The 12,420-nt window shown below is 53.9% G+C and overlaps 2 protein-coding genes across 2 annotated transcripts in view; one reads left to right on the forward strand and one right to left on the reverse strand.

The window, feature by feature from the left end:
- Nucleotides 1–12,420, forward strand: part of DNAH1 (dynein axonemal heavy chain 1) — a 75,175-nt gene that overhangs the window by 56,388 nt on the left and 6,367 nt on the right. The window contains exons 55-67 of the mRNA XM_075714661.1: nucleotides 4,410–4,601; nucleotides 5,067–5,234; nucleotides 5,864–6,055; nucleotides 6,480–6,611; nucleotides 6,878–7,003; nucleotides 7,484–7,603; nucleotides 8,437–8,586; nucleotides 8,995–9,155; nucleotides 9,264–9,489; nucleotides 9,574–9,769; nucleotides 10,393–10,544; nucleotides 11,035–11,235; nucleotides 12,232–12,372. Coding sequence (XP_075570776.1) covers nucleotides 4,410–4,601; nucleotides 5,067–5,234; nucleotides 5,864–6,055; nucleotides 6,480–6,611; nucleotides 6,878–7,003; nucleotides 7,484–7,603; nucleotides 8,437–8,586; nucleotides 8,995–9,155; nucleotides 9,264–9,489; nucleotides 9,574–9,769; nucleotides 10,393–10,544; nucleotides 11,035–11,235; nucleotides 12,232–12,372 — 2,157 coding nt within the window. The remainder of the gene's footprint in view (nucleotides 1–4,409; nucleotides 4,602–5,066; nucleotides 5,235–5,863; nucleotides 6,056–6,479; nucleotides 6,612–6,877; nucleotides 7,004–7,483; nucleotides 7,604–8,436; nucleotides 8,587–8,994; nucleotides 9,156–9,263; nucleotides 9,490–9,573; nucleotides 9,770–10,392; nucleotides 10,545–11,034; nucleotides 11,236–12,231; nucleotides 12,373–12,420) is intronic.
- On the reverse strand, nucleotides 523–3,919 carry LOC142594015 (HAUS augmin-like complex subunit 3). Its single transcript, XM_075714662.1, is given in 5 exon segments — nucleotides 523–774; nucleotides 1,178–1,394; nucleotides 2,046–2,485; nucleotides 2,662–3,654; nucleotides 3,656–3,919. Coding segments are annotated over 5 exon segments (2,166 nt in total).

Genomic DNA, 12,420 nt, shown 5'->3' on the forward strand with positions numbered 1-12,420 from the left:
GGTAGTGTTAGGTTAATGGTTGGACTCGATGATCTTAAAGGTCTTTTCCAACCTAAACGATTCTATGAAGTACAAGATTTCACTGCACAGGGTGTAACAGCTGTGGAGGGGAGGGACAGGCTTATTGCTCCGCAATTGTGAATAACAGACCTTTTTATTCCTCACAAAACATACAAAACTCCTTTCCCCAGAAGGGGGGGAAAGACAGTGTCAGTCCACTTGCCTCCAGCACCCATCCACTTGTAGAGTTGGCATGAAAAGCTTCCTGTCTATACAAGGCTTCCAATGCCAACTCACAAGGTGCATCAATTTCTTACACATCATCTGACTCATCCACCAGCTTCAGGAAACTATTTAAGAAATAAGCTCCCTGCTTCTTTTAAGCCCAGCTGCTGGGCCATGACCCAAGTAACCTGTCACTGAAGCCAAGACCACCAGAGTTCTCTCCCAGTCCAGGATTAATGGCCCAGTCCAACCAAAGTGGACACCACTTCTATGGCAGGGAGGAGGCATCCCTTTGACCTACTCCTTTGCATAGGGCAGCTCCATCAGTGGTCCCTTAGAGGAAGCTGACACCTGCTTCTCCAGCTCCTCCACCACCTCTCTCAGCCGATCCTCATCACAGTAAAAATACACATAAAGGTTGCGCTCTGTCTGCAGGATAGGGCTCTCCAGAGATCTGCGCTTGACATTCAAGTCACTCAGGAGGTCTGTCAGCGTTTGGTAGAGGTTGTCCTGCATGGTGATCAGTTGCTGCATCAGCTCGGTAATCTTCTGAGGGGCAGAGCACAAATACACGTAAACATGCAGAAAGAGGGGGATTTACTCACACCTATGGAACAGCTCAGCCCACCAGAAACAAACTAACCACCTGGCTCTGGCCTCCAAACACCGTCCAAGGAACAGAAGTATCTTACTGGACCACCTTGGCTAAGGCACCCCAATCTCTGTACTTAACAGCACATGTGAAACAGAATCACCTTTGTCCCTCAGCCAGCCACTGCCTCACTGGATAGCTTTTGGGACAAGGCAAGGATGAGGCCAACCTCCTCTCCCTCTGTGGGCTGAGAGGCAGTAAACTCTCCCCCCTGCACTCAGGGAGGATGGCACAGAGGGCTCTGATTCACAGCCCTGTGCCACCCAGCAAAGACCCAGTGGAGCAGGAGTACTTGCTTACCGGAGAGGAGAGCTGCAGCTGGTTGGAGCTGTTGTACAGCAGCCGGTAGCGCACCTCTGTGGAGGACTCCAGGGCAGGGAGCTGGGACATAGGAGCTGCCATCTGTGTTTCCAGCACCCTCTGGTCCTGAACCAACTGGGAGCACTGGGCTGCTATGGCCTTATAGCTGCAGAAGAGCTGCCTCTCCCGATCTTCCCCCACCAGCATGTCCCAGAGTCTGCAAGAGGGGACAGCCAACCAGAGGTGTGAGCAGTGTGCCAGCACTGATGAAGAATAGGGCTCAGGGGACATTGTGCAGCTGTGGGACTGGGATGCAAGCAGCTGTGGGGCAACAACAAGAGGACAGCCACTCCTGGTGAGCAGCCCATGTCCTGGAGGTCTGAGAAGAGCACCATAAAGGACCAGGCTGGCTCAAGAGCCATTCAGGGACTCCTTGCTGGCAGACACCAGCACCAGCTGCTCCAGAGCTGTGCAGGGAAGACTGAGAAGCCCCTGTCAGTGCAGGACACCCAACCAGAGAAAGCTCTTGCTCCAAGCAGTTCGTGCTTCCTTCTGGCCCAGCTCTCTTTCTCCATGACTGAAGACTTGCCCCTACACTCTCCACCCTCACATCCTAGGAAAACCTCTGTTCTCATTCCCTTCTCCAAGCCCATGCTTTGCTGCATCAGCACTAGCCAGCCAGGAAGAAGCAGATACCATCTTCTGGGGAATTTCACACCACCACGGAGTCAGGGTGGCTCTGCACTGGCAGAAGAGCACTGCTAGACTGCCTGGTAGCTTGGGTCTGCTGCATGCCTCTCCCATTCCCTTGCCACCCCCTCCACATCTAGGTTGTTCCTCATGCACACACACACCCCGAGGCTCTTACCGTACAGCAGAGAGGTCTTTGGGGTCTATCCATGTGCATGGACAACCCTCCTGGGAGGAGCTGGCATCTTTGAAGTAGTCATGCTGCTCCTGCAGCCTGGTCTGGGCTTCCCTCATGGCAGTTTCCATCTCCCGCAGCCAAGCAGCCTTCTGGTCCATTTCCTTTTTCTCCCGTTTCAGCTGGAGCTCTAGCAGATCCAGGCGGCTGTGCTGGTTTGCCAGCCATGCAGCCACCTCCTCCTGCCTCCTGGCAATGTACTGCAGATGGGCAGCTTCCAGGCTGAGCTGCCTCTGCAGGATGGGCAGGCAAGAGCAGCAGGCCTCTGCCTTCAGGAGGGGTGGCAGCTGGTGGGTCAGGGTCTGCGTGATGTCGCAACGCAGGGTGTGAAGCTGCTTCTGAAGCATGGCAGCCTGACTCCAGAGTTCTGCCTTGACTACATGCTGTGCAGGTAGAAGACAAGACAAGCTGGTGTCAGGGTGCACCACTAGCACTGCCTGGCTCTGCCACGCCCTGCTGACATGTCAGCTGCGCTCCAAAATTCAACAGAAGGGACTGCCCACAGCACAGGCAGCCCCTGCCACAAAGGATGGTGGAGGAAAGGGAGCACTGCCCCTACCTGATTCTCCTCGAGAGCTTCCATAGTCCTCTGGGCCCACTCCAGTGCAGCACAGTTGCCTTCCACTTTTGCTGACATGACTATAACCTCCCTTTGGGCACAGATACGTGCTTTCTCTATTTGGTTCAGCTCTTTCCAGTAGCTGTCTTGGTCCTCCAGTAGCTCATCTCCATCAGTCCCAACACTTTTTGGCATTGTTTGCTTGGCGTCTGTTCTTTCTGTGGCTTCCTGGCTGCCATCTCTCTCCTCCTCATTCCCCATACTCAACACCTCTCTCCCATTCCTCCCCTCCACTAGAAGCTCTGCCCTCGAGCCTTGGACCAGTATTCCCTGACTTGCTGGTGCCACCCCCCATGGTGTCTTTGAACACTCTGGATAAGGAGCTCCGCTTCTTCCTTCTGGTATTTCCCAGTCTGAGTCCATCTGTGTCCCAGCCTCCAACCTTTCCTTCAGGCTACTCTCTCTCTGTGCACTTGCTCCCTGAACATCTGGAGCCTGGACACGCCCTGGTAGGGTCTGCTGGATGAACCTCTCAAACACATTGGTGGCCTGTTGTTCTAGCTCCACGTAAGGGCCGAGATCCATCTCACACAGCAGTGCCAGCGGCCGGCCTTTCCCCATGTTCCCATGCCACTCTGCCAGCTGCTTTGCAGCCTCACTGATCTGGCTCAGGACAGCACTGGTTTGTAAGATCTCCGCTTCCAGGTCCATCTGAGCCTTCCTCAAGTCCTGCTTCACTGCCTTCTCCTTCTCCTCCAAATACCTCAGCTCCCACTGCAGGTTGGCTGCCCAAACCTGCAGCTTGTTGTGCCGCCAGAGCTGACGGTCATGATAGTCCTTCAGCTCCTGAAGCTCCTGCTGCAGGGCCTCCAGAGAGGGACCCTCATCTTCCGGTATAATGCTTGGGAGCTGTGGGATCTGGCGGCACATCTGCAATGCCTGCTCGAGGGCATCGCCTTCCAGGATGGGTTTGCCTGCAGCCAGCAGGGCATCGGTAGGCCTCTACCTCAGCTGGGCTCAGCACATTCTCCTCACTCACCATGCTGCAGAACCACTCAAGGAACTGCTTTGTCTGAGGGCAGTCAAAGAGTCAGTCAAAGTCCTTCTCACAGAGGGTGTCTGCATGGGAGTAGACCAGCCTCAGCGTTGCCACAAACCCTGCCCCTCTGTTGACTGTGTCCAGTGGGAAGACCTGGGAGTATCTTCGGCTGAACATGGCAAGGATGGTCAGCACTAGAAGGGAAAAACCAGGAGTCATCCTTAAGGGTCCTGACACCCACAGCCATCTCAAGGGCGCCACAACAGCACTCCTAGCTGCCTGCTTGAGGAGAGACTCAAGCAGTCCCTCCGCAAGTGCTGCAGACCAGCTCATGGGGTGCAGCATGCTATGGTGGGGTACAAGACAAACAAGAGCCCACAGAGCAAGGGACAAAGCCTGCCCATGCCCCATTTCCTTATAGCCTCCTCCCCAGGGCCATACAGATCTAGCTCCTTTGCTACGACATCTTCAGTCTGTAAGATATACCTATCAGAGCATGAGGGCAGGCTTTTTCAGCCTACCTATAGTTTGCTCCATGCCCTTTCTGGTAACCAGCTTTCCCTTCAAATACCTCTCTCCTTACTGCCTGTGCACTGCATCCTCTAAATGTCCTGCCTCTGGTCCCAGTCTCCTCTAGGCCAGCTGAGGGATGAGCACCCTATCTCACTGAGAACCAGGCTAACCCACTGTCTCCATTTGGGTTTTGAAGGTACGAGCAATGCAGCGGCCTCCCCTCGGTGTGAAGATGGTGATTGAAGCAGTCTGCATTATGAAAGGAATCAAGCCGAAAAGGGTGGCAGGAGAAAAGCTAGGCTCCAAGGTGGATGACTACTGGGAGCCAGGCAGGGGCCTTCTCCAGGACCCAGGGAAGTTCCTGGACAGCCTGTTTAAGTATGATAAGGTAAGTGCTGGCAGAGGGAGGCTGTGACCAGGGGTCAGGTATTGCCTCACAGAGATCCTTCTCACAGCAGTGAAGCTTAAAGCTCCTTGTGGGCTCCACCCTTCAGCACCACAGAGGATGAGGACATATTTGGCCTGGAAGTCTTTGTGTCAGCTGGCTGCACTTCATTGCCTTGGGCAATGGGACCCAGACACACAGGTGTTCCCCTTCTGTCCCTCTACTCTTCCCATGTGAAGGAGCTGGATGGAAGTGGTATGGGAAGGGATTTACCCAATCCCACAGCTGTGCCTCCCAGGCCTCAACACACGGTAATTTGATTCCTCTTGCTCCAGTGCAATGCCTTAACCACCCTGCCAGGTCCTGGGGCAGGCTGCCGCCACTGAGGGAAGCCCTTTGAGACCCTCCTCAGTCAGATCTCTAGCACCCTCATCACCAATCTCCTTTCTCTCCCACCATTCCTTGCAGGACAATATTGCAGACAATGTGATCAGGGCCATCCAGCCCTACATTGACAGTGAGGAGTTTCAGCCAGCTGCTATTGCCAAGGTCTCCAAAGCTTGCACCTCCATCTGCCAGTGGGTGCGTGCCATGCACAAGTACCATTTTGTGGCCAAGGTTGTGGAGCCCAAGCGGGTAAGAGGCAATGTGACCCAGTTGCTCTAGGTGTTAGGGAACACATTACTAGCAGCCCCCTTCTGCAGGAGATGTCGAGAGTCACCATGGTGAGGTCAGGACGTAATGTTCAGACCAAGCCTTAGCAGAGCCAAAGCTTCAAAACCCATTAACATAATAAAGTAGAAGAAATCAGCCTACAATATGCTGGGGCAGAAGTGATACTTTGTTCTTAGTGCTGAGTTCCTGGTTCAGCAGAAACTGTACTTGCAGAAGCATTCCCATATCTCACTAGTGTTTCAGTCTTAATCCTCTCCAGGCCTAGCTATTTCTTTATTATTTTGGGGGAAGCAGAGGAACCTTTCCTCCTGTTCGCCAGTGGGCCACATCCTGAGCTTGCGTAAGCTGGCACAGGCTCTTGGCTTTTTAGAGCTATGCAGAAATGCCCTCCTCACCCCTAGTTTTATTCCTGGGCTTGCAGAACATCCCCCTGGAGTTAGACAGGTCAACCTTTGTCATACAGGGAAGGATCTCAGTATCAGCTAGTGCTTTTATGCAAAGCCAACTCTTGCTCCAAGGTCTCTGGCTTTTTGGGGAAGAGCCTAGCCACATGCCCAACATATCCACTGTTTCCTTGTGCATCTCCCCAGAAAGCATTGCGGGAGGCCGAAGAGGACCTGCGTGCCACTCAGCAGGTCCTTGAGGAAGCTAAGGAACGCCTGAGGGAGGTTGAAGGTGGCATTGCCATGCTGCAAGCCAAGTACAAGATCTGCATAGCCAAGAAGGAGGAGTTGGAGATGAAGTGTGAGCAGTGTCAGCAGAGACTGGGCCGTGCTGATATGGTAAGGGACAGAGCTGGGTTCTGCCTGCTTACATGAGACAACCTGATTTCAGGTCAAGGAGCACAGCAGTGAAAAAAATCTATGTGCCTGCAACTCACAACAATCCTAGGTTGAAGCTGCCTGGCCAGATCTCAGCAGCACAACAGGACTGGGGAAGCTAAGCTAACCAGGCACTGTTGTGAACAGCTGCTGTCCTCCTGTGCACAGCTTCTTCAGCCAGCAACGGGTCTCTAGGACAGCTGAGAGCAGCCCAGTAATCCCAGGATTAAGGACTCAAAGCTGGGGACAGAATTCAGGGTATGGCAGGGGCCACCCTGCAGCCTCTGGTCACAAAGTCACCTGCAGCATTACCCAAAGAACAGCAGATCCAGGACACAAGGTTAGACCACACAGCAGCTCTCATGTGTGCAACTTAATCCCACAGCTCATAAACAGCCTGGCTGATGAGAAGGTGCGCTGGCAGGACACTGTAGAGAAACTGGATTGCAAGATCAACAACATCACTGGGGACATGCTGGTTGCAGCTGGCTTTGTGGCCTATCTGGGCCCTTTTACAGTAAGTGTGCAATGCGCCCTGTGATGGGTTTGGTTAGCTGCTCGGCTCTCCTGGCTTCTTGACGGCCAGATCACTGGGAGATCTTGCTGGCCAGATCACTGGGAGAAAGGAATAGGGAAAAATGGTGCAAGATCCCTCCTGGATCTCTCTCTGTTTGTGCCAGAGGCTGCACAGGGTCCCATTTGAATGGAAACAAGAGGGTTTAAATGTTCACAGCAGACTAGCTGCAACTAAAAGAAAGGCTATGATGGTGCTTCTTGTGGCAGGGACACTACCGTGTAGCACTGTGCAAGGAGTGGCTGAGGCAGCTGTCAGAAAACAACATTCCTCACACCACGGAGCCAAACCTGATCAGCACCCTTGGAGACCCAGTGGAAATCAGCTCCTGGCAGGCAAGTTGCAGAAAAACCCAACACTTCAGGCTGAAGGTGCCTCAGGCAAAGGCTAGAACACTCAGCTCACCACTCACTAGGATCACCTGCACCAAAGGACAGACCCCAAGCCAAACAGCTCAATAACAACCAAGCACACCCACACTGCAGAGCTGGAATTGCTGCCGGGGTTCCTTGCGCCATGAGCAGGAGAGGACCTGGCAGCATCCAGGGCAGCAGCCTCAACTCATAATACTTCCCCTTCACAAACCACAGGCTTAGAGCAAAGCCCTGCCCATAGCCTAACTCTGCCAGCACAGCTCTGTCCTGTGGCTCAGCGCTTCAGGCAGAGCTGCAGCTCTGGGCTCAGCTTCTGTTAGAGGTACCCTCACCACCATCCACCACACTGGGAACACACAGGGGCCAGGGCAGGAAGGTCTTCTCTCTGGTCAGCTGTGTTGTGCTACCAGGTATTCCCAACAGCTTTTTCTACCCCATTAGATTGCTGGTTTACCCAACGATACCCTGTCTGTGGAGAATGGGGTAATAACACAATTCTCCCAGCGCTGGACTCACTACATAGATCCCCAAGGACAAGCAAACAAGTGGATCAAGAATCTGGTAAGAGCTGTGGGGAGGAAAGCCAAGTCTGCCAGGATAGGGGAAGCAGCTTTCTGTTACAAGCTGGACAGAGCGGCTTTGGGCTCCAGAGCTGCAAGACCCCACACTGTCCTGTCCTGTCCCAGCCTCCCCAGCACCAGACAGGCTCCATATTCATCACAGGTAGATGTCCCAGCTTGGGGAAATCAGCACAGGGCAGGAGGGGCCCTGCTGTAAGCAAACGAGGCATCAGATTCCCACTCTGGCTCTCCACTAGCATTCTGGGGGCCTTACATCCTTCACCACACCCAAAACCATGCAGAACAACACTAGCATCTCCTATAACAGCCTCTAGGGTCCCTGGGACAAAAGGGATCAGGGTAGCATTACCTGGCTAGTGAGCACAGCCCTCACTGCCAGGGGACTAGGAACACAATCCATCACCTCTTCTCTTCCCCCAGAGAGGCACCCACTGCCCTTTTGAAGGCTCAGGGGGGAGGCTCAGACAGCTGCTCCTGTTTTGCTCCCCGAGGGCTTTTCCCACGCACCTGCTCTCACTTTGCAGGCAAATGAGCTCTGAGTTACCAGTGTGGGGCTCTGCAGGGGTATGGCTCTTTGAAGGAGGTTCTCCCTGTTCCTCGCCTTTCCTGCTGCCTCATTGAACTGTCTCTAGTGCCTAGTGACATGGACTAAACTTGCCAAAATAGCCAAAAACTAGCCGAGCAAGAAAAGATATTATTTCTGCTGCTCCGGCAAGCTAAGTCAGCCTAGTGAGAGGTGTACCATGCACCAGAGCTGGATGTGAAGGTGGGCAGGACACCGCAGGGACCCTACCCTCCCTTGCTCCCTTTCAGGAGAAGGTGAACGGTCTGGAGGTGGCCAGACTGGGCGACCGGGACTTCCTCTGCAGTCTGGAAAATGCTATTACCTTCGGGAAGCCCTTCCTGCTGGAGAATGTCGGCGAGGAGTTGGATCCAGCCCTTGAGCCTGTCCTGCTGAAACAGGTCCTATGTCTCGCCTTGGCAAGGAGGGGCAGTGGCTGGGCTGTAAGGGGGCATCTGGCCAGGATGCAGTGGGATGTGGTGGGTTTGTAGGTCTCTCTGGGCAGGCAGCATTCACATGGATGCTGCCTGTTCTGTGCTCGCATGTCTTGGCTAGGGCTCCAACATGTTGGCAGCCTCCTGCACAACCCAGTCTCCTGCCAGCAGGCATCTTTGCCTGGGAGGCAGGGCCATGGAATACAGTTGCTCTATTCAGGTTCAGGCCTTCAGGTCTGCCCGGTGGCTTTGAGCTCCTCTGCCCAGAGAGCCTTCAGACTCTCTCCCACTGCAGAGCCCAGGGCACAGCAGTATGCCTTCCCTCACAAGAGGTAGCTGTCCTAGCCTTCCTGTATTTGTCCCTCTCCGGTGCAGACCTACAAACAGCAAGGCAACACTGTGCTGAAGCTGGGGGATACAGTGATCCCCTACCATGAGGGTTTCAAGATGTACATCACTACCAACATGCCCAACCCTCACTACAGCCCTGAGGTCGCCACGAAGCTTACCCTCATCAACTTCACCCTCTCACCCAGGTACCTGCTTACCCCATTAGTTGCCCATGCTGCTCAGCCTCATTCCTCACAGTCCTCAAACCCTCGGTCCTGTTGCCCCCACCCTCACTTCCATGGCTTTTGTTGTAGTGGCTTGGAAGACCAGCTGCTGGGACAAGTGGTGGCTGCAGAGCGGCCTGACTTAGAAGAAGCTAGAAACCAGCTAATTATTAGCAATGCCAAGATGCATCAAGAGCTGAAGGAGATAGAAGACCAGATCCTGTATCGGCTCAGCACTTCTGAAGGAAACCCTGTAGATGACTTGGAGCTCATCAAAGTGCTGGAGGCATCCAAGCTCAAGGCAGGAGAGATCCAGGTCAGAGGTGGAGGTGCTCTCCCCCTGCAGCTGTGCATCCCCTGCCAGCACTGCACTAACCATGATGTCTCTTCTGTCCTCCAGGCCAAGGTAATGGTGGCAGAGCAGACAGAGAAGGACATCAACATCACCCGTGTCCAGTATGTGCCTGTGGCCGTCCGCTCACAGATCCTCTACTTCTGTGTCTCAGACCTGTCCAATGTGGACCCCATGTACCAGTACTCACTTGAGTGGTTCCTCAACATCTTCCTAATGGGGATCAGTAACTCCAAGAGAGCAGGTGCCTGCCCAGAACAGCACCCTCCTATCCTTTTCCTCACCCCACATTCCTGGTCTAGTGGCAGCAGAAGTTAGGACACCTGCAGAGTCAGGGCAAACGTGGCTGCTTGCACTGGCTCTCAGCATGATCCAGAGCTGTCCCTAGTTGTGTCCAGACAGCAAGGGAAGATGTGGTCGCAGCCTGCCCTCCATTCTCTTCCCCACTACTTCTCTGCTGCCCTGTCTGACCAGGCGCCATCCTGGAAATGGCGTGGCTCTGCTTGACACACAGCCACCTCCACGCACAGGTCCTGGCTGCTGCTGCCAGGCTGGGGGGGCATCTTTCCCCACCCAGCAGTGCATGTTAGCCAGGGTGGGGGTGGCTGGGCCCACCTAGGCTGCCATGGTGCAGTGTGGACTCCCTCCCAGTGCTGGGACAGTGTTTTCTTCTATGTGCTGAGTCTCACAGCCTTGTGCTTTCACCGGGCTCTCTGTGCCAAGTCTAGATTTGAAAGCAGCAGCTGTTCTTCCTGGGCAGGGTGCGGGTGTGCCCCTGTGACCAGGAACTGACAGCTGACATGGAGAGCACCCTCCACGTCACCTGTAGCACCCGCCACCCTTGTCTGGTTGTTGCCTTTTTTTCAGACACCCTGAAGGACCGGATTGTGAACATCAACAACTACATCACCTTCAGTCTCTACAGTAATGTGTGCCGTAGCCTCTTTGAGAAGCACAAGCTCATGTTTGCCTTCCTGGTTTGTGTCCGGATTCTGATGAATGATGGGCAGATTGATATGGTGAGCAAGTCGCCTTAGTCCTTTGATGGGATCCAATCAGGGCAACTCAAGCCCAGCCTGTCCAGCCCCCTAGAATAGCATGCCAAGGTGGAAAAGGAGCCCTGTTCCCTGGGGCTGGGGACAGGCTTGGCAAGCTGGTGGCCAAACCTGGGGCCTCTCTCTTCACTCAGATCTCAGATCTTTCCCTGTGTCTATATGCAGAGCTGCCTTGCCTGAATCACCTGCAGCTTTTGCCAGTTTGCTGCCAGACTGCTGCAAAAGTTAGCAAGTTCAGAGGGCGCAGGCAGGGATTAGAAGACAGAGAAAAGCTAGTGGCAGCTGAACAGTGATGTTGATCTCACCAGACCCTCCAGTTCACTTACTCCTCGACACACACACCTGGCAGCCAGAAAGTTACTACAGGATTTTAGTTGAATATGGCACAAACCCATGTGCCTCAAACCGAGGCAGGTAGGCTATAATCCATGACTGTGTCCTATCCTGTTCCCAGGAGGAATGGCGGTACCTGCTGTCAGGAGGGACCATAAAGGAGATGAGGGAGAACCCAGCTCCGACCTGGCTGTATGAGAGAGCATGGGGAGACATCCTGGCCTTGAGCGACCTGAAGAACTTCTCTGGCTTCGCCAATGATTTTGCAGCCAACCTGGTAGCATTCAGGGCCATTTTTGACAGCCCCAAGCCTCACAGGCAAGTGCCCTCTGCTTTGTCATCTTAGCTGTACTGCACTGTCATGGTTTAGCCCCAGTCAGCGACTAAGCACCACGCAGCCGCTAGCTCACTCCCCCTGCCCCGGTGGGATGGGGGAGAGAATCGGAGGAGTAAGAGTGAGAAACACTCCTGGGTTGAGATAAGAACAGTTTAATAATTGAAATAAAGTAAAATACTAATGCTAATAGTAACAGTATAATAATGATAATAATAATAATGATATACGAAGCAAGTGATGCACAATGCAATTGCTCACCACCCGCCGACCGATACCCAGACAGTTCCCGAGCAGCGATCGCTGCTCCGTGGCCAACCCCCCCCAGTTTACATACTGAGCATGACGGCATATGGTATGGAATAGCCCTTTGGGCAGTTTGGATCAACTATTCTGGCTGTGCCCCCTCCCAGTTTCTTGTGCACCTGGCAGAGCATGGGAAGCTGAAAAGTCCTTGACTAGCATAAGCAGTACTTAGCAACAACTAAAACATCGGTGTGTTATCAACATTCTTCTCCTACTAAATCCAAAACACAGCACTGTGCCTGCTACTAGGAAGAAAATTAACTCTATTCCAGCCGAAACCAGGACATGCACCCAGCATGTACTGGCGTCCCTGGGAGAGCACGAGGAGCCAATACAGCCACAGTGCCGGCTCTGCTCCCAGTGCAGTGCCACACAAGGGAGAGAGTGAGGCATTACCTTGTCTCCTGAAGGGTGGCCCTTGCCTGTGCATGTTGCTTGCCCAAGGCAGAGCTATATGATGCCTTAGCCCAGCAGTGTTTCGTGCTTCCTCAGTGGAAGCAGCTCTGGCTTTCCTGCTGATGGTTTCAAGGCTGTGGACAACAACCTCAGCCAAGTTACTGGAAGGCCCTTGTCCCTTCTGAAATCCCAGTGGCTGCCTGCAGGCAACTTGGGTGCTTCTTGGGGAGCTGCAGGATCTGGCATATCCCCTCAAAATGCACCTAATTGCTTTGCAGAGAGCCCCTGCCTGGGAAGTGGGATGCTGAGCTTGATGCCTTCCAGAAGCTTCTGGTTCTGCGGTGTCTGCGGGGAGATAAGATCACCAACGCCATGCAGGACTTTGTGGCGCTGAACCTGGACCGGCACTTCATTGAGCCGCAGGTAACCAGCCAAAATGAAGCACTGGTGGGGACAGGAGTGGAGCAGGAG

This window comes from Pelecanus crispus, chromosome 7 (genome assembly GCF_030463565.1).
Source record: "Pelecanus crispus isolate bPelCri1 chromosome 7, bPelCri1.pri, whole genome shotgun sequence".
In the NCBI taxonomy this organism is placed as follows: Eukaryota; Metazoa; Chordata; class Aves; order Pelecaniformes; family Pelecanidae; genus Pelecanus; species Pelecanus crispus.